Below are 21,119 nucleotides of genomic sequence, written 5' to 3'. Positions count from 1 at the left end.
ACTCTAATGAAGGCAAGGAGCATGTGTGTGTGATTGTGTGCTGCATGTGTACGGCTGCTCAGAGGGCTCCTGTTAAAAAGGAGTATGTCAGACTTCTACAATGTACAGGCACAAGGGGGCCCAAATCAGTTTGAACAGAAAACCTTCAGGCTAGAGTTCCTTTTGAGCAAATGGCTTTGCATTCACAGGACAGTAGGGATTGGAAGGGACCTCTGGAGATCATCTAGTCCACCCCACATGCACACTTTCTGCTGAAGCAGAACATCTAGGACAGGTTGTGTAGGATTGCATGTGAGTGGGGTTTGAGTATCTCCAGAGAAGGAAACTCCACAACCTTTCTAGGCAATCTGTTCCAGTGGTCAGTAACCCTCAAAGTGAAGAAGTTCCTCCTCATACTGATATGGAACTTCCTGTGTTGCAGTTTGTGCCTGTTGTCCCTTGTCCTGTCACTGGGCACCACTGCAAAGAGTCTGGCCCGGCTCTCTTGATGCCTGCCCTTTAGTTATTTTTAAGTATTGATCAGAGCCCTTCTCAGTCTTGTCTAGGCTGAACAGTCGCAGCTCCCTCAGCCATTCCTTATGAGGGAGATGCTCTGGTTCCCTAGTCAGCTTTGTAGCCTTCACCTGGGCTCTCTCCAGTAGTTCTCTGTCTTGAACTGGGCAGCCCAAAACTGCACACGCTACTCCAAATGTGTCCTCAACAGGGAAGAGTAGAAGGGGAGGATAATCTCCCTTGACCTGCTGGCCATACTGCTCTTAATGCACCCCAGGATCCCATCGGTCTTCCTGGGCATAAGGGCACACTGTTGGCTCTCAGAGAGCCTGTTATCCCTAGGACTGCCAGGTCCTTCTCTGCAGTGTTGCTTTCCAGCAGGCCAACCCCTAATCTGTACTGGTGCTTAGGGTTATTCCTCTCTACGTGCAGGACCCTCTGCTTACCATTACTAAATTTAATTTGGTTCCTTTTCACCCAATTCTCTAGTCTGTCCAGATCTTGCTGAATGGCAGCACAGCCTTCTGGTGTGTCAGCCACTCCTCCCAGTTTTGTACCATCAGCAAATTTGTCCCCTTGCCCGTGTCACCGATGAATATGTTGAATAAGACCAGATCCAGCATGGACCCTTGAGGCACACCACTGGCTATAGGCCTCTAACTAAACTCTGTGGTGCTTATCACCACCCTCTGTGCCCCGTCCTTCAGCCAGTTCTCAGCCCATCTCGCTGTCCACTCATCCAACCCACTTAAAAGTCTCCTTGGCAAGGGGGGGGTATTTTTTTTTTTTGGTCTGTAACAAAAATGTAATGCTTCTTATTCAGCTAAAGCTCTTCTGTTCGTTATTATGAAACACCAAGACGGGTACAATGGTTGAAGACCAATACTTGTAAAGGAGGAAATGAATTATCTCAGACCAGGCTCGATGAAGACAGTCTGGGTGTGTACTTGCTTTACGAGCAGGCTCTGACAATGCCGTATCTCAGGCTGACAAGGGAACAACAAATGCCGTTACAAACTTGGCTCATGTCCCAACCTGTGCGCTCCAAAATAGATGGCGGTGACAGAAGGAAAGGGTTTCAGCACGAGGCAGTGGCTGACACCAGCCCTGCGTGCTTGAAGCTCCACAGCTGCTCAGGCACAGGGACAGCTCATTCTCCTACGTACCAAAATCAACTGCGGGAAACCTCACTACAGGAAAGACATTGGGCCCCTCACTACAGGAAAGACATTGAGGCCCTGGAACGCGTTCAGAGGAGGGCTACTAAGCTGGTGAGGGGTCTGGAACACAGGCCTTACGAGGAGCGGCTGAGGGAGCTGGGATTGTTCAGCCTGGAGAAGAGGAGGCTCAGGGGAGACCTTATAGCTCTCTATAACTTCCTGAAGGGAGGTTGTAGTGAGCTGGGGGTCGGCCTCTTCTCCCGTGTAGACAGTGACAGAACTAGAGGGAATGGTATCAAGCTGCGGCAGGGGAGATTCAGGCTGGACAGTAGGAAGCACTACTTCTCGGAAAGGGTAGTCAGGCACTGGAATGCACTGCCCAGGGAGGTGGTGGGGTCACCGACCCTGGGGGTGTTCAAGGAAAGACTGGATGTTGTATTGAGGGACATGGTTTAGTGGGAGCTAGTAGTAATAGGTGAATGGTTGGACTGGATGATCTTTTAGGTCTTTTCCAACCTTGATAATTCTGTGATTCTGTGAAACATGTTACGCTTGGGGGGCTGTATGCAAAGGCCGGGGGAGGACTGCTGAAAGCAGGCAGCTGCTCGCCCCGTCCGACGCAGGGCTGCGGCTCAGCGAGACCCCGCCTGCCACGAGTTTTCCCCTCAGCCTCGGTGGTTGAATCCTCCCCCGAGACTGCCGTGAGCTCCGCACACGCAGAGCCGGGGAGGAGGCGGGAACGGGGAACTGCCGGCTGGCCGGCGAGCCGCCGCGCTGACAGCCGCTCCCTCAGGAGAGCCTCGCGCCCGGGCCAAGCCAACGGCTCCGGCGGGGCCCTGCGCAGGCGCGGGGCGGCCGCGCATGCCCGCAGCGCCCCCGCGCGCCGGGCGGCGCGAGCATGTGCAGAGGCGGCGGCGGCGCGGCGGGGGGGCGAGAATGGAGGGGGGGGGCGCGGGGCCGGGCAGGTTGCGCCGCTGCGCCCGCCCCTCCCCTCCCGCCGCGGGGCGGCCCTGGCTCTGCCCGGGCGGCGCCCCCCGCCTCCTGCTCACGGTCCAGCGGGCGACGGACGCGGCCTCCGGGAGTACGGGCACGGTAAGGGCGCGGCGCTGGCTGCTGCCGCCGCCGCCGCGGCGGGCGGGCGGGACGGGCGCTGACAGGCGGCCCTGGGAGGGAGGGAGGGGGTGAGCGGGCGGCTGCCTGCCCTCACGGCGAGGGGGCCGCGGGGTGCGGGACCGGCCCGTCCCGGGAGGGGCCGCCGAGACGTGTCGGGCGGCTCCGGGGTGACGGGGCTGGGGGCTGCTCCGGCGGCACCCTCCCACCCCCCTCCCCAGCCGCACTTTCGGTTTCTCCAGGGCGCGGGGCTGGGAGCAGCCGTTGGGCCGGGGCCGTGTCGTCGTGTCTTGTATCGTGTGTCATGTCATGCTCCCCCCCTCCTCCCCCCCGCCTTTCCCCTGCCAGCTGCCCCCTGCTTCCCCACCGCCCGCGGGAGTCCGCGCCCGGGCTGCCGCCCCGCCGGCGGAGGGGGCGTCGGGCGGTTCCCGACGGCTGTCAGTGTAAACACGGCCCCTGTGCGGCCGCGGCCTGGCGGGCCGCGCCCCGCAGCCCCTCCCGGGCCGGTGAGGTGTCCGGGGGCAGCGCCGCGGGGGCAGCGCCTTGTTTACACAGGGCGGCTGGAGAACATGGCAGCCCGGGCGCGCTGGTCAGTCGCTGTCATGCGTGCTGGCGGTGGGATATCCCCGCCGGGCCTGCAGCCTCCCGCCCCGGCTTCATCTGCGCACCCTCTCCGCTGCCCTCAGATCCCCGCGCGCCCTGCTCTGGTTCCACTCGGGCTGAATAGCTGAAGCCCTGGCGTGTTTTTTGCTGGTACCTCGCCGTGCCTGGGAAACGTTGCGTGGGGTTTGCTCCGGTGTTGGTGTATATCTGCCACCTTCTCGGGATGGGTTCTCTCACGTCTCTTTTTTTTTCTTTATCCTTACTTAAATAATTCAGTTCTTCATTGTGCGTGTCCCCTCCCTGATGTCTAGGCGCTGCCGTGGTCCTTGTGACTTCTTGTTTTTTAACCATTTAACTTCCTTAGCGAAGGCTGCTAGCGAAACCTTGCCGGCTGTCAGTTTGAGAACAGGCAGTCTGCGAGGGGACGGTTCTCCCTCCGCTGTGCTCATCTCTGGTCGTGTTTCGAGGTTGAGTGTCCTCTGCGTGTTGATAATTATCCACCTTTGCTGCCTTTAATAAAGCTTTTTTTGGCACTTTCTGATTAGTATGTATATATAAACATCAAACTTTGAGGGCTGCTGAATCATTAAAGACAAATAGGATGAAGTTGAGCCCAGGGATATAGGAGTTGTAAGCATTAGAGAATTTGTGAGACTCATAAGAACAGTGCTCTAACAATAAAATTTAAGAGCAACTTGGATGTTTCTGCGAGGTAAAATGTAGGAATAGCCTGTTTGCATGTTTTGTGCAATAACTTCGAAATGAGGCAAAAGTGTGAGGATTGGTGATGTGGGGAAAGTTTGGAGAACGCAAGATTTTTGGTTACTTTATCCAGACGCCTTTTACTAGGGTATGTTGAACACCCCTGTTTGAGGAGGGATGTCCTAAAGACGTCTACTATGTTGAGTACTGCAGGAGACATCTGGGTCAGTGACTGGTACCACAAAACTTAGTTTCAACGATCTTAAACAGATTAAATTCTACACAACTCTATGTAACGGGTCTGATCCCAGGTCCTTTTCCTTCCTCTCCAGTGTTGGACAGGATCAGTTGCTTTAGGAAAGGTTCTGGGAGCAGGATGGTTATTTTGTATGGTACCTTCTTTGATGTGCTCTTCCCATCTCTCAGGTTTCAGTAAGGTTGGGAAGATCCCTACGCTTCAGACTGTACACGCATCTTTGTGTTTAATAGTCACATACGCCATTCAGAGGCTTTACTTCCATAAAGCTGTCTAACGTAAATCTTGTAACTTATTCTTTTGACCTCTAGAATATCATATGAGAATGAATGACATAGTTTGTGCACACTGCTTCCTTTTGTGCGTGTGTGTGTTGGATTTTTTTGTTTTGTTTTTTTAAAGCCACATCCTCGCCATTGAATTTTACCCTCCCTGCTCTTTTATTATGTAAAATGATGAATAATTGCTCTGGCTTCTGGGAGAGTGGAAATGGGTGTTAAGGACCAACAATTGACACGCTGGGAAGAGAAGTGCTCTTACAAATAAGGGTATGTGTATGAGGCTTGTGTCAGAGAGAAGGTTTCAGGGCATCTTTAAATAGAGAGCAGTGGGAAGAGAGCCTGCTAATAGGATGAAATACGGGAAGGTCCAGAAGAAGGCTGCTGCAGCCACAAAGCTTTTTGCAGAACATGAGGAGTTTTTAAGTCATTATAAGCTTATATGTTTTGAGGCTCATCAGCTTTAGTTATTGAGGTTTCAGACCAAACTTTGGATGATCAGATTATCATAATATGTATGTGTGGAAGGAGTTCTTATTATTCCTCTAGTTTCTTATTGGATTTGGTACATCATTAATTTGATCCAATGTAATAATACCTGTGCATTCAGCAATACGAGTATTTCCTGTTGTATGGAAGCTTTTGAAGTATGATGGGGCCAGGACTACTTGCTTTGTTGTATTCCTTAGTTTGATTTCCTTTTCCATAACTTCTAGTGATTGGTGTATTTTACAAGGTACTATAAATTGCATGGAATGTCTGTTTTGTTCCTTTGACCTTGTAGATGCAAAGATTTCCTTTGTGTCATCTTGTTGAGTAGACCCCTGATTCTTCAGCGATTTACGAGTTAAATTTTTGTCATTCCATCAGGTTTTTCAGTAACTTAATTTTTCAGTTTTTAGACTTGTTCAGAGTTTCAAAACAAACAAGAAAATTTAATTCACCATTTGTTCTGCACATGCCAATGTGAATCGGTTAGCCAGAGCTGTAAAAATTATCTGGGAAAAACGTCTTTAAAAAGACCTTTCGGTCGACAACAGTTTTTTACAGAGTGTGCTGTGGCTTGTATTTGTCAGAGTGATAGTGGCACTCGCTGCTGTGTTTGAGGTGCTGCCTATGAAAGACCACCTTTGTACCCTTGGAAGCCTTGTTACGGTTAATGGGATTCTGCAGTGAACTTGGCTGCTGTATTTCTGTACATACAGCTAATTTCATTTTCAAGCTGACTTCCTTAACTTCTATTTTTTTTCCCTTCATTAAAGCAAAGCAAGGCCCTTTTTTTCCCAAAAGTTGCGTGTGATGCGACTGCTGGCTGCGGTCCTGCTCTTGTGGTCGCATCTGTGTAGGTATCTGCATAAATCTCTCCTCGGGATTTGGGATGCCAGCAGAATAAAAGGGAGACATTGTTTCAAGTCCTCTTACGTTCCTTCTCAGTGCTGTGGGAGCAGCTGCCTCTAGTCACTGCTGCCCAGTCTCCTGCATGTTTGCCTTGTTTTCCTGTGTGGGTATGAGCGTGCGCATCTTTTCCTTTCAAGCATTGATTGTTGGGTTTGTTTGCTTTCTAATTTGAATAGAAGTGTGCTAGAACTATTTGCAGATTTATATTTGTTTTGAAGCCAGTCCTAAATAACTTCACTTTGAGCCTGGCCTAGTAGACCTGACACTGCCATCCTTTCCACGCTGGGTTTTTTTTTTTTTTCCCCAATTAATTGTATTTAATTCTGTTGAGCTGCATGTTCACTTCTCTCTTAGCTTGATAGGTGGTTATGCGCAGGGGGATCGACTCAAGGTTTTGCTTTTTACAGGACTACTATGAGTTCCTCACAGCTGTGATTTGCAGCGTTTCTTTGCTTCTCTGGTAGCTGCTGAAAATGTGAGAGGACCATTTGGATTTGCTGTAGGCAGGGATGGTGGTATGTAATGTAGGCTGTATAAATATACTATTAAACACATGAATAAACTCTCTGATATTTTGCAGCCTTTATGACTAGCGCTCTGTCGCCTTGTAAGATGAATGTGCTGTTATTGATCTTCTTGACCGCTGAAAACTGTCAAAACCTTGAGTCTTTGTTGTGTCTTTTGTAGCAGTAAGCAGTTAGAAACTTCTTGCTCTTTGGGCAAAGGTTCAGATTTTTTTTCCTTTTCAGTGTGGGAACACCTAGGCTTATTTTTGTTTTCCCGTAAGGTATGTATAAAAATAACGGATGATGCAGTAAAGCTGCTTTCCCTGTTGTAAGGGATATTCCAGATGTTTCAGAACCAGTTTCTCTCTGCATTTTCCATGGCTGATGAGAACAGGAGTGGATGTTAGAACTGTAATGAAGTGATGTGGTCATCTCTTTTGGAAAGCTTAGATTTTAATTTTTTTTCTTTCTTTCTTCCCCCAATGATGTCATTCCATATTTTGCTTTGTTGTAAACACATGTCCAGACAGGAGTCAAATTTGTAGTGTGAAGTGGTTTAGGTTTTGTTTGTTTAAGGTTTTGTGTTTTTTTTCTCAATGTCATTTCATGTTGTTCTTGAAACAACTTCTATGTTGGCTAATTATATTGCCAGGGAAAACCTGGTTTCTTACAAACCTGAGTCATCTCTTTAAGAATCTTAAGTGTAATTGTCATTTGGCCTTTTTGTCTCAGCTAGCCTTGGGAAGTATGAGGTTTGGAACTGATTTCTCCAAGCAGCTAGGCAGTCTTTTTGCCTTCACAGAAGTCAAATTAGTTGTGATTTGCTAGGGAGAGGATGGGAAGCAGATTCAGTATTCTACTGAAATTTGAGGGAGAAGCGAGAAGGCTTCCACGAAGACACACAGCTTGGCACAGGGAAGAGGGCAAACGCGTAGCTGGTTCATGCAAAAAGAGGAGTATCTGCATGACTCTGACATAGGCTTAGGTGTGCGTTTGTTTTAACTTAAAACTTCTAAACCAGACTGAACCGAAACTTTGAACTTTCCACTTGCTGGCCAGTGGGGCTTGCCTTTTCCCCCCACCCTGCTGGGTTTTTGAAAAGGTTGCTGAACAGCGAGGCTTGCGGTACGAAGTTCAAATCCGGTTACATAAAGACCCTGTGTCTTTCATTTAGTCCTTGCCTGGGCTGTTCTGTACATTCAGTCTAAAGATGCCATCCTTTCCGTGAATGCTGAGATGTAGCATCTTACTCGTTAAGTAAATTTCCCCCTGTAAGGTTCTTACTACAATTTCCGCTGGAACTGGGAAATTAGGGTTATTGTTTACGTTACTGCATTGCCCTGTCTTCACTTCTATAGGTAATTGTTAGTTCATGTAGCGATAAATCAGTGCTAAAGTCATCTAAACTTACTGTGACCTAGGAGATGGATAAATAGCAGGTTTTTGACATAATCTGATCTAGTACTCAGTACTAAGTGTTTTCAGTTGCTATGATTTGGCAGCTGTTTGGCCACCTGTGTAGGATTATAGTACATAAAATATGGATATACAGTACATGTGGTCTGGTGGATGATTATTTGCATTAATGTACTGCATGAGAACCAAGTGAGCTTTGTGACATGCTGAAGCTATACAGAGGTACTGCACGAAGTGCTGTATGTTCTTACACAGAAAGAAGTATCAGTTGCAGAAATAATGCTGATGTTGGAAATCCATCCAAGGTGGTGCCACCAAATTAAAATACGATTTCCATTCTTTGGACTTCTCTTTTGGGTTATGATTGCTTGGCAGGAATGTCTAGTGTGGCTGTAGATGGAAAATTGTCAGAGAGGAAAAAGTCTTTTTACAGTAAAAGTGATTTTTAAATTTTTCCTCCCGATTATGTTAGTGTATTTATAAACAGGTGGTTTTTTACTTTACATTTTTGAAATAATGTAATTATTAGGCAGGTAAGGAATAGGCTTTTTGTGCTGACAGCCTGGAGGGTGACGGGTATATGGCTCCAAGGGTGCTCTTTAAGGACTTTCCAACTTGAGTGTTGCTTGATGAACAGAGGATGTCTTTCCTTTCTTTTTCATGAAGGAAAATATTGATAATATAAAGGTGGTACTAGCTTTACAAATGAAACAATGGAAAATAATGTATTACTGTGGGGTGGTTTTTTGTGCTATTACAAATGAAATATTTTTAGGTTATGAGTCATGCTTTCTCATGTCAAGTTGACTGCCTCTGTAAGCACAATATGCCTTTTTTTCTAAATTAATTTTTTTTCCTTTTCTTGTGCTACTGTGACAGTGATTTAAAATGATCTTGTGTTCTTCAATTTTATTTCATGAAGATTAGTTTCCTAGAAAGCTGTTATAAGAATTTTCTCTTTTCTGTGCGTGAAAATATTAATATCTTACTCTGTTGTGTTGGGGCTTTTGTTGTTTGGTCTAGTCTGGTTTTTGTTTTTGTTTTGCTTGCTTGCTTGGTGTGTTTTTGTAGTAACCTGCCATCTGCTGTGTGGCTACTGACTCTTTTGTGCTAGGATGGTGTGGCAACATACACGATGCCTTTCTGAGCATATTTTTGTGGCGTGATGAAGGATGAATGAAAGTTTTTTAAGCCGTTTTTGCAAAGTATTTTTTGTTGATTTTCTTGCTTAGCTGACATCCAGTTGGGGAGATGAGTAATTGTAATTTTTACTAGTGTACCTAAGCTATTATGCCTGTAGAGATTTCCGTGCCCATAGGAAGCCTGAGTTACCTTTTCCCTACACGTGCAAGACTGAGTTTGAGCTGGCTGCCTGCTATTGAAAAGCAGGCTTATTGAGTGTACCCACTGGAGTATTAATTATATATATGTTTTTCTTCTGTATCTGTTGGAGGATCCTGTTTTCTTGCAGACCTCTGTGATTGTGCTAGCTTTCTAAATGGATGGATTTTATTAAAAACGTTGGGCTGAATTCTGGCTTCTGTTATAAAGCATTGATCTCAGTGGAGTTACTCACAAGGGTAATTGGTATCAGACTGGGTTCTTAAGTCTTACGTGGAATACGAGCATTCTGGACTACAACTTAGAAGCCAAGCTTCTTAGTTTGCATCTTGAAGTAGTAAACTGCTCCTCACAGCCCAAGGTTTATGAAGACAGATTATTTGTCTTTTCCAAAGACAGGATATGAGTAATAATATTTATTCAAAATAAATAAATAGCAGTTGTTTAGAAACAAAGCACCGCTGTTAATCTAGTTTTAAAGAAATTCATGAAGGTGGAGGTTATATATCTTTGTAAGTTCAGTGAGTCCATTGTATATACAAAATAAATCACTATGATGTGGAACTACTTCTTTTTGACTCGTAAGAATTTCTTCTATAGGAAAACCAGAAACTGCTACAATACTTTTTATTTCAAAGAAAACTGTAGGTTAGAAATGAGATATGTAGTTGTGAGGTGTATTAGGTGTGCATTGCTTTAGAAAGGCAGTGTGTTTGAAATCTTTAGGAAACTATTTATGACACTTTATGAAAATAGCTTTATGGAATGACGATGAAACTAGTCGAACAAACAACAAAATGCAATTTAAAAAAAATTCTGAATTTAATAGGGAAAAAATGGCTTTAGAAAAGCTGCACAAGCTCAAATGTTTGTCTGTCTCAAATAATTGATACTTGACCTTAGTGAGAAATTTGTCATTTTGGCCCATGGATAATATGTAAGAACAGTATTTGTTTTTAGAATTGTGTGAAATTTAACAAAGAACCAAACTGAAATTGTATTACCTTAGTATTAAAATGCAGTGTGAAACTTGTATTGTGTGGCATTATTCAGTGTTAACTTTACCAAGGTCAGCATGTTTTGTCACATCTGTTGTGTTCACTGATGCCCTCTTTTTTTTTTTTTTGATGTAGAGATGTAGCATGTAATAAATAATGGAAGGCTTTTGAATATAAACTATGAAAATAACTTAAAATTATTTTCTGTTTCAGCCTCCTCTGCCTAGCTGAAGTGGATTGTGAATTTAAGCCTTTGAGAACCTCAGGCTATCAACATTGCTGTCTTCAGGATAGAGAACATCTCTCAAAGCTCTTCAGGGGATGCACCATGACATCAGCAGTGATTAACACTGGAGGCCCTGGCCTGGAGTTCAACAGCAATGGAATAAAAAATCAAGAGGTTAGAAAATTGCATTTATTTACTAAGAAATCTTACACCTTTTATCTTAATTTGAAAGAAGAGTTCACTGTAAACTTGCTGTGAAAGCGAGTGAAATGACTTAGAAATTGTTGTGTGAAGAAGAGAGCAGCCCATTTTTCAAATATCTTATTAGAAAATGTTATTGTCACAGCGAAGTAGAAGTAAGTTTTGAAGTCTGCAGAACAACTGTAGACTATGTTTAGAAAATTATGTTCTGTGCTAAGCATCTCTTTCAAGATCTCAGATGTGTCAAGGTGTAGAATGAGATGAGCAGAACAATACCCTAACTTTTTCAAAGTTAGCCAACACAATGTATTTGCTTGTATTTTGCATTCTTATCAACAAAGAACAAATACATTCTATTATTCTGTAGCTTGTAGTAACTTGAATCTGGCAGTGTTCCATTTTTGCAACACTTTAACAGATTAAATATGCTGTTACAGGCATTTTGATCCTTAAATAAGTTGAGATAGGCATATGGGCTTTGAAGTAGGCAGTTCTTTTGTGATAGCTTACATACTTAATCCAAAACACGAGTCTTCACGAGATACAGGTCAGATGTAGGTATGTTGCAGGACATATGCAAAATCTTGCTTACATTTTTGTGGAGCAGTGGGAGAAGAATCAGTTCCTACAGCTGAATGTCTTCATTAGAAAGTTTGTTCTTTTCCAACATCTTAAAGCTGTCCAATGCTTTAAATGTTAAGTGCTTAAAGCCAGGAAAAAAATCTTCCGAGATTCAGAAAGGTTCCTTTGGTGGACGATAATCTGTCTTTTTATCTTTTCTTAATCTCATGCTTTGCAAGAAAACTTCCTTTAAAAATCCTTAAAATAGTTGCCATTATTCCATAAAATATGTAAGGGCATAAGAGAAAAATGCTGATGTAGAGTTCAACAGTGCAGTATTTAGAGCGTGGTTGTGTTTTGGTTTTGGTTTTTTGTTTTTGTTTTGTTTTGTTTTTTTCCCCATAGGAAAATGAGCCAGTCTCTGAATTCCCAGCAGTGATTGTGGAGCCAGTTCCTAGTGCCAGACTAGAACAGGGTTACGCTGCTCAGGTCCTGGTTTATGATGACGAGACTTACCTGATGCAAGATGTAGCAGAGGAGCAAGAAATTGAGACTGAAACTGTGGAAACAGGTAGACTTATTTTAATATTTTTTTTCCATGAGATTTTTGTACTTTTAGACATCCCTGAGGAATGTGACTTTGTGTTTACCCACAGGATGGAGGTCCTGACCTGGGTTCACATCTCTTCCCTCTAAACTTAGTTTGGCTTAGTTTTAGTGGTGACAAGATGGGGGCTTGGCAGGTAAAAATGTCACGCTAGGTTTGGGGCGCTCCATTGTAACACCATGTGTCCTCGTGAGAAGGCGAGTCTTCGTTTACGTCTTTGTTATCTGTTTGTGCAGGGAGTTAACTAGGCAACTAAACTTGGAGTTTTTAAAAATCAGCTGAGCTAGGAAGAACGTAGTTTTACAGTGAGTCTGAGCCAAGTAACTTCAGGGCGGCTGTCAGCATGGATGTCTGGCACTACTTACCCGTCTTCCAACTCTTTCCTCTTCCCATGAGCAGTATCCTTTGTCCTTGCTGTCCTGCCTTTTTGGTCCAAGAGCAGATTTGTTGCTGGTGTAGTGTCAGGAGTATGTGGCTGGGGTGAATGGAGTCAGACTGTCCTTTTTTGGGTGAAAAGCCTAATAGGTTGACATGAACTCAGCTATATAGTAAAATAACAAGTTAAAAACGAAGAAGGGAGTAGAGCTTTGGCGTTAAAGCAGCTGACCTGTTCAGCGATAAGCAGGTATCTTTCTGTATACCCCTCTCCAAAGAACAGAATCAGGAGCTTTGAGCTTTCTGCGGGGGTCCGTAGTCTATTTAAACTGTCTGAAGAAACAAAAGTTGTGCTCTTACAGGAGCCTGATTATATCCAACTGCCTGGCTGCTGCTGTGCTGCAATTCCTGTTGTTGCTCCTGCTTGCTTTCTTGTGCTACGTCTCGTACTTGTTAAACCCTTTTTAGCCATTTCAGTATGCTAATTATGCAAGAAAAAAGTAGCAGGGAACCACTCAACTTCTGTGGTTTTGTTGGGTTAACTTTTTGCCATCTCAGCCTACGGCCTGATGAGTACTGGGGCCTGGAGTTCGTAGAACTGCTACCCAGGGGAGGACAGGTCACTCCATGCTGAGCTGGTGAGACCACTTGACTAGAACATGAGTAGAGTATGTTCCTCTCTTTGGGCTGCCTAATTTAGAACTGGAGTTCGTGATGTCAGGCAAGCAAAAAAAAGTGGAGAGACTCTTCTTTTCTCTCAGCTGCTTAATTTTGTGGCCCAGTAAATATATGTGCATTCCCATTGGATTAGACAGGTTTCAGTTCAAATTTCTCCCTAAACAGTGGATGCAATTGCTCATGCATCTTTCTGAGTCTGGATGTTAATCTACTGTAGCATTGCATCAGAAACAACATGCATCAACTTCACAAGGTATGCATGAACTAATGGTTCAGGGTTTGGGAAAGTACCTTGCAATTCCAGTGTACTCAAATGTGCGTTGAATTAAATATGCTAATTACAAGTTCCACAAGTTCATGTAAAGCAGGGATATGAAACATGGGGTTTTTTGGGTTTTGGGGTTTTTATTTTATCTTATTATTTTTGACTGTGGTAACAAAGCTGTTAAGGTAAGTGAGAAGCAAGGATGTTCTTCCCAAGAAACTGAGTTTTAGAATTAAACTTCAATTTGAAAACATTCAAGAGATGCTGTTTCTGATAAGATTTAGTAGATTAACAGCTAATCGAACAGTTCTTTTAGGATAAAAGGCTGCTGCATATGAACTCTATATGTTTTTAAGTATAATTTTATGGTCACAAGAAATTGGTGGAAATGCTAATTAAAACTTATGGCTTGCCTGCAGAACTTTTTATTTTTTAAAGCTATTCTTCAAAGAAAGAGATGTGTGGCAGTGCCTGAGGCTTGGTGCTTGAAAATACAGTATTAAGATCTATAGGGCAGTAGCTATGATAATTTGGTGAGTTTGTAGCTGGAGATGCTAATGGCTGTGTTTTGACTGCAGGTGGCTTGGTTGTGTTTGTGTTTTGTAAATTATTTTTATTTCACAATAACTTTGGCATTAATGCGTCCTTAAAAATGTAGTACGATAACATAATAAAATACTAAAATAACTTCAAGTATTTAAATATTTGTTTTGATAGTTTTTATACAAAAATTAAAGATAATGTGCATTAAAATGCCAATTTACGGCAGTGTAGAGGAGAAATTAAATTTTAATGAAGATTATAGTATTCCTTAGTAATTTTTAAAATTTTGTGATTCCAAAAGGTCTTTGGGGAGAGGGGCAATCTCCTCTTGCGCACCCATTCCCATATTCCCACTTTTGATGATTATTTCTATAATATAACCACCATTAATGCAATGTATTTTTATACATGACAGCCAATAAAAGGTTCCTGCACAGAACTTGTACCTAGTGTTGATGAAAAGTGCTTGGTTTAGACTGTTCTGGGGAAGGCGATCTCGTGTGGGGGTGTTTTGACCAACACATTTTTGTACAACTGAGAGTCTTTCTGAATTTATTGCTCATACAGATGGGTAAAATGTGTGGAGAGAAAATACAAAGGCTCTGAGAAACATTCATTTTGGTAACGTGCCATTATTAGCAGTGAGTTGCAGGAAGGTAATCTAAGTGTGTGTTTTAATTTATATTCTTACAGGGGAAGGGAAGAGGCTGTGGGTGGGGAGCAATTTCATGTTGGAGAGGTGGTAAAAGGTGCCATAGTAAATGCTAATTAGAAAGCTGGCAAAGGCAGAAACAAGTAAACAAGGTGTAATAAGGTTTGTTTAAAGAGCATTTTAAGATGCTAGTTTTCTTAAGTGCATACTTTATTATGCTAATGAGCCTAATTTAGATGGGTGCAACAGTTTGATTTCTGCGCATCTTAGAAGAAAAATCCCTTGTTGCTAAATTATTCTTGATTGGTTCTACTTCATAAATGTCAGAATTGATTGCTACACAAAATTTCATGTTATTTGATAACTGTGGAGCTGTTGCATCAAGAATGAGTAGATTTAATACCCTTTGTGATTCTAGACTGTGCAGACAGCATGGTAAATACTAAGAGAAGCGTTGGCAGTATTTGACGTGATACGTATCCACAAAACATAATACATACCCAGTTGTCAGTCTCTCTGCGCTTGGCCATGGACCTGTTGGAATTACTATTGGTAACTGGTAATTCCAGTAACTACTGATTTGCAACATGAGATATTCCAAGATGCTTTGCAGTTAGTTAATCTGAAGCTGTGCAACTTAGTAAAATGTAGCATTACTGTAGCCTTTGGAGACAGGGATGGGTACTCTGTGATCAAAGTAGTGGTGAAACTTCCTTAGGACAGAGGAGAGGATTTGTGCTGTGCTTTGGAGGCTCTATTTATGCTGTGCTCTGACTGGATTTGAGACTGTGTGGGCTGAAAGGACTGTCAGTGCTGATCCAAGGGTGGAATTTGGACTGTAATCTTTTGTATTAAAAAAGACTTATTGTGTTTATTAAACCATAATTCAAATAAAATATGCTATATAATGGTTATAAATAGCTATACCTATAAATACTACTGACTTTTTAGTTAATGCTAGTGGAACCTGGGCTTTTTTGCCTGCCAGACTCTTCCTAGTCTGTTTCCTGCTACTCTATATTGATTCATTAATCAAGAATCGTTAATTATAATTAATCCTTTAATTATGAAAGTAAAACCCAAGAGTGTTAACAAATAAAAAAGACTTAGTAGTTCAAGTTACCTATTTTGTCCTATTCCAGAAAAAACTGCCTGTCTGCTTGGAATAGAAAATGTCTTGACAAAGGAGTTTTCTAGGAGAAACAAAACATGGGGATTTTTGTCTTTTCAGGTGATGTTATGACAGTGGAAGTAGTGAGTGCCTTTTGTAATGTTTGAAAGGGAATGTACAAGCTTTAGATTGACATAGTATTTACATTTCTTTTTCCTATACATATGATGTCATTCTGGGGAATGGTACCTTTACATTACAGGGACCGAGTCTTAACGTTTTGTTTGCTGCAATTGTGAAAGTGTTCATATGGTGAGCAGTGCATCCTTCTGAACAATTTTATAACAATAGCCAAATTTCATTGGCTTCTGTTTCCTGAGCAGTTAGTTACCTGTCCTTAAAGTTATCAGCTCTTCAATTTTAGGATTTACTCAGGAAAACCTTTGTTGTTTATGTAACAGCAAAATCTGCTGTCTTTAAAGCAGCAAGTCAGTCTGAAATTAACGGATGCTGCAGTTCTGTTTGTCTGTCATGGGACACAACTCATAATGTGGATGTGTAGGTGTGTTAGTGGGGTGATCTAATATTTGGATTTACTGTATGTGTAGTCCTGAAGGTACATTCATGATCTGTAGATCTTATACATGGATGATGTCTAGTCTTTTAGTCAAATAAGGCATTTGATGATTAAGTAGGATAATGCTGTTATCTGGAGCACTGTAAATAAAATGGGTGAGTACTTTCTGAACTCCCTTTGTATAGATCTCAGCCTGCACTACTTTCCTTCTGTGTTATCTCACAATTAATTTGCAAAACCACTGTTGTTTGTGTACAAATCTTCTTGAAAAGTAGGCAGTTATTAAGCAAATGTTTCTCTAAGTACAGTAAAGCTTGATCCCTGTGAGAGAAATACACCAAAATCGTATTGCTAGTATAGGCCCTGGTTTAATTGATTCAGTGACTCTTAACATCTCTCAACAACAGGATATCCCCACCTTTGTTTAATTAATAATCGAAGTGGCAAGTACAGGTTTGGAATTTTTTCTTCCTCACTACTTTAACATTACAAAGGAAACACATCTACTGCTTTTGAGAAGTTGAGATATCGTTTGACTTGTGAACTGTCACTACATTTTAAAATTTGATGTTCCATCAGAAATCCTCCCAGAGGTGCAAGTTGAAAGTCTTTTAATTCTAAAAGTGTTATTTCTGCGGGGGGGTGGAAGATCTGCAGGGAAAAAATTGAGATTGTAATTTAACAAATAGAGTATTTGAATTGTAATATTACAAATATTGAACTACAAAGGCAACAATGATGGTATATGTGTCTATAATGTCTTAATTTTATTTTTTTTCTCCACCAAGATGTTCAGTATCATGTAAATTGATAGCCATCCTTAAGGAGGGGGAGAAGGTTGAATAAACAGTGAGTTTAGGCTTAACTCCTTTCCTACTTTAAACAAATGAATGAATAAAATATATAGTTTATGGCAAACCTACTTTTACTGATGAAATTTCATATTGCTACTTACACTGGTGTCAACTGTAGGAACTAGCTTTGTCTCTCTAAAGTCCTTAGTTATTGCATGTTCTTCCTTCTGCCTCTGTATGTCTGCTCTCATGTTTAAAACTGATTCCTTCTGACTTCTCTTATCTGACTTTGAGCCTATGAACTATTTTGTTTATCTCAGTTGAGTTCTCATCACTTGTTAAATATCATATGCTAAGAACTCAGTATTAGATCTGGTTAGACTCTTACCTTTGATTAGGGGCTAAACCAAACGTTATCATTCATTCTGTCCAGACATTATTGGATTAAAGTGCCTCTTACAAAAAATGAGTGAGCATGAACATCTGGTGTACGTTTTGGTAGTGCTGACACGTCCTATTGATTTAACTTCGTTTCCTTCACTGGCAGCTTGATGAGATTTTAAAAGTGGAGAGCAGGTTGCTTTAGAAGACACTGCTGGCTACAAGCAAGAGTTTGGACATTCTAACAACTTGATTAAACTCTCAGCTTTAGTTGGTACCACCTTCATCAAAGAGCTAAGATGTAACCTACTAGCTTGACAAAAGCAAGATAAAACTTCACATGCAGTACTTGCTCTGTTGCAAGAATTAAATGTCTCTGACACATTCATGGGTTAAGAATTTGTCCTTTGAATGTGAGCTAATTTTGTTTTGATACTGTGCTGTTGCTACATCCCTGTGAGTTCTCACTCTGCCAAGAAATCCATTGCTTTTTTGCTAGTTAAATATTGATGACTGTAACAAAATGATCCCCCTCCTGTTACATATGCTATTGTGTAACACTTGGAGCAGTTAAACCAGTAACATTCTTAATTCAGTAACATTCTTAATTCAGAAACAAATTCAACTGATGCTTAAATTTTGTGTCATCTTTGCTGGTGTTTCCTTTTCTGAGAATCTAGTGAAAAATGCAGCATGTAGCTCCTTGGATGACAAAATTTTACATAGCAGTAACAGCCTGACTGTGGTGTCCAGTTATTTAAAGATTCCAGGTTTTTGCCTTGTTGTGCTCAGTGCTCCATTCGTACTTGAAAGAACACGTCAAGACTAAGTATTTTGTAATAAAACCGAGTTCAACTACACATTTCTGGCATAATTTTTATTTTCTGAGGCTGTCATGAGGCTAATTGAATGACATGCTAGTGTGGGGAGTTATGGGTTGGACTTCAGTTGTACAGGTGCCCTCTCCTCTGACCTCCCAACTCCATTTGCAGCTGGGAGTGAGAGATTGTAGGATGTTACTCTGAAGACACAGGCACAGCATTTTACTAATGTAAGCTGAAAAAATTTGTGGCTTATATCTTGAAATTAGAATGCAATGTGGCATGCCAAAACCATTGTGGTATGAGTGCATGAGGATTAGTGGTCTTTTTGGTAAAAAAACTGAGAAAAGAATATGTTTTTAGAGGTGTTCTGCATATTAAAAGGGAGAATGCAGTTGACAGCAATTCTGGAATCACAGTAAAGCTTGTATGTGTTTGAGCAGGACATTTAGCCCTTATAAAGATTCCCTGGACTTACAGAATAGGCATTTGTTGCTATTAGAGAAGTCTTAAGGAATTTTAAATGCTAGGTGTTGAACAGAGAGATTGCTTAATAGTTAATAAGCATACTGCTTATCTCAAGTACCATAAATTTCGTAAAATAATCTAATGTGCTATGCCTGATTTGCAATAATGTTCTAAACTGCCCTGAAATTCAAGAGTTTCATTATAAAGCAGGGAAGTGCATATATATTTTTTGACACAGCCAAGTTTTTCTTATTCTCCATTCCTAATAATGCTGAAATGTAGACACTTGCTCTTTTGAGTAACTCCTTTTCTGTTTGTCAAAGGTAGTATCAAATCCTGAGATCACATTTGCTTTTCTGTGTGGAATTATGAATTGCCATATGAACAGTGATGAGGCTGATTACAGGTGCAGAATGTGACATAGCTTTGGTATTCCCGGACTTCATATGGTGTAGTCAAGACGAGCTTGGCATGGTCATTACTTTCCTTGGTATTTTGCTGGTTCCTCTGTGGACACTTTGTGGTTATTTTGCTATTACTTACGCAGTTGTCTACCCTGTAATCCACAGTGGATGGTAATGATGATGCTAGTGTGCTGATAAAGGAGACTGATACATCATCTAATGTGTTTCTGGAATCTAACTTAAAATGTTCCTTTGTATTGTTACCCTTGCAGTGCAGTGATGGTGATCAACAGTTTGATAGCCTGCTGATGAGGACAGCAACTACTTCTGTAATTACTAGATGTGAATTAGATCTGACCTTTTGGTAACTATTTAAAATTCGTAGATGCTTTTGCAACTGGGGACAGGACCTGCCTGGACTTCTGAAGTTGAAGCTTTTTAGCTTGGTTGACATTTCAGGATTATTCTTCTGTTGTCGTGTGCAATTTCTCATGTAGCCTACAAATACCTACCCTCAAACAGATTGCTATCTACCCATGGCTACTGACTTAAATGAAGTAAAATGAGTCACCTCTGATGGAATAAGTAACTGCTTTGATAACTGCCTCTTCCCATAGTAGTGTTGTCATACTGGAATCCTCTATGGCTAAAAGTAATGAAATATATGGAATTTTTTTCTTCTTTCTGGTTCATCATTTGCTGTCAGTGAAGGAAAAAGGTGCTATTGGAAGGTTGTATCATAGAATCATAGAATGGCATGGGTTGGAAGGGACCCCAAGGATCATAGAGCTCCAATCCCCCTGCCACAGTCAGGGACACCAATCTCCAGGCCTGGATCTACACAAGGTTGCCCAGGGCCCCATCCAACCTGGCCTTGAACACCTCCAGGGACAGGGCATCCACCACCTCTCTGGGCAGCCTGTTCCAGCTCCTCACCACTCTCTCTGTAAAAAACTTCCCCCTAGTATCTAATCTAAACCTTCCTTCCTTTAGTTTTAATCCATCCCCCCTTGTCCTGCCAGTGTCTACCCTTTTAAAAAGTTGATTCCCCTCCTGTTTGTATGTTCCCTTCAGGTACTGGAAGGCTGCAATGAGGTCCCCCCGCAGCCTTCTCTTCTCCAGGCTGAACAAGCCCAGCTCCCCAGCCTCTCTTTGTAGGGGAGGTGCTCCAGCCCTCTAATCATCTCTAATCATCTTTGTGCCCCTCCTCTGAACCCTCTCCAACAGTTCCACATCTTTTTTGTGTTGCAGACCCCAGATCTGGACACAGGACTCAATATGGGGCCTCACGAGGGCAGAGTAGAGAGGGACAATCACCTCCCTGTCCCTGCTGGCCACCCCTCTTCTGATGGAGCCCAGGATACCATTGGCCTTGCGAGCTGCAAGAGCACACTGCTGGCTCATGTTAAGTTTCTCATCCACCACAACCCCCAAGTCCTTCTCAGCAGGGCTACTCTCAAGGAGCTCTTCTCCCAGTCTGTATCTATCTCTGGGATTCCCCCGGCCCAAGTGCAACACCTTACACTTGGCAGTGTTGAACCTCATTAGGTTCCCCCAGGCCCATCTTCCTAGCCTGTCAAGATCCCTCTGGATGGCCTCCTTTCTCTCTATTGTACTTGAAGTGTTTTGAGTTATAAAGCTTGTGAATTAGTTTTCCAAGACAAACTATAGTCTGTTAGAGGAGAATGTTCTCTACGTATTTGTCAGAATTGTGGGAAAGTCAACTTTGCGTAGGAGACTATGGGAGAGGAGACTGACAGTTCCTTTACAGCCACTGAAAGCTGTATTTAGTTTTGAGGGGTGTTCAAGGAAATTATCTTAAGATAATTGGTGATCCTGCTTCCATCCATTTCTGCAAATCTGCTGAAACCTTCCAGTTTTTCATATTTTGAATTTCTGCATCCACTGTCTTACATGCAATTAATCACATCCAGCTTCTCTTGAGTTGCCTTTCACTTTCTCAGAATAATCAGGGTGAAATTTAACTGGTGTATACTGGAAAGTAGTGGTGAAGCTTACTTTCTGTAATGTAGACAAAGCGGTCAGTATCCCTCAACAAGAAAGCATGAGTTGATACCTACTTTACTCGAATGTTTGCAAGTAGGAGGATACAATTTACTTGGGTGTTCCTGTTGTCTCAAGTTCCTTAAGTACTGGAGACTTAAGTACAAAGGGGTAGAGGTGGTGTCAGCTGA

The 21,119-nt window shown here is 42.3% G+C and overlaps 1 protein-coding gene across 1 annotated transcript in view; it reads left to right on the top strand.

Annotated features, from left to right (window-relative positions):
* Positions 1-2,682: 2,682 nt before the first annotated feature.
* The window catches only part of ELF2 (E74 like ETS transcription factor 2), a 39,144-nt gene continuing 20,707 nt past the window's right edge, over positions 2,683-21,119 (top strand). Inside the window, exons 1-3 of the mRNA XM_084262828.1 lie at positions 2,683-2,744; positions 10,474-10,660; positions 11,654-11,819. Coding sequence (XP_084118954.1) covers positions 10,589-10,660; positions 11,654-11,819 — 238 coding nt within the window. The 5' untranslated portion in view covers positions 2,683-2,744; positions 10,474-10,588. The remainder of the gene's footprint in view (positions 2,745-10,473; positions 10,661-11,653; positions 11,820-21,119) is intronic.

This window comes from Gallinula chloropus, assembly GCF_964237585.1.
Source record: "Gallinula chloropus genome assembly, chromosome: 4".
Classification (NCBI taxonomy): domain Eukaryota; kingdom Metazoa; phylum Chordata; class Aves; order Gruiformes; family Rallidae; genus Gallinula; species Gallinula chloropus.
The sequence above is the reverse complement of the archived record's forward strand: the minus strand, read 5'-3'. Positions and strand labels throughout refer to the sequence as shown.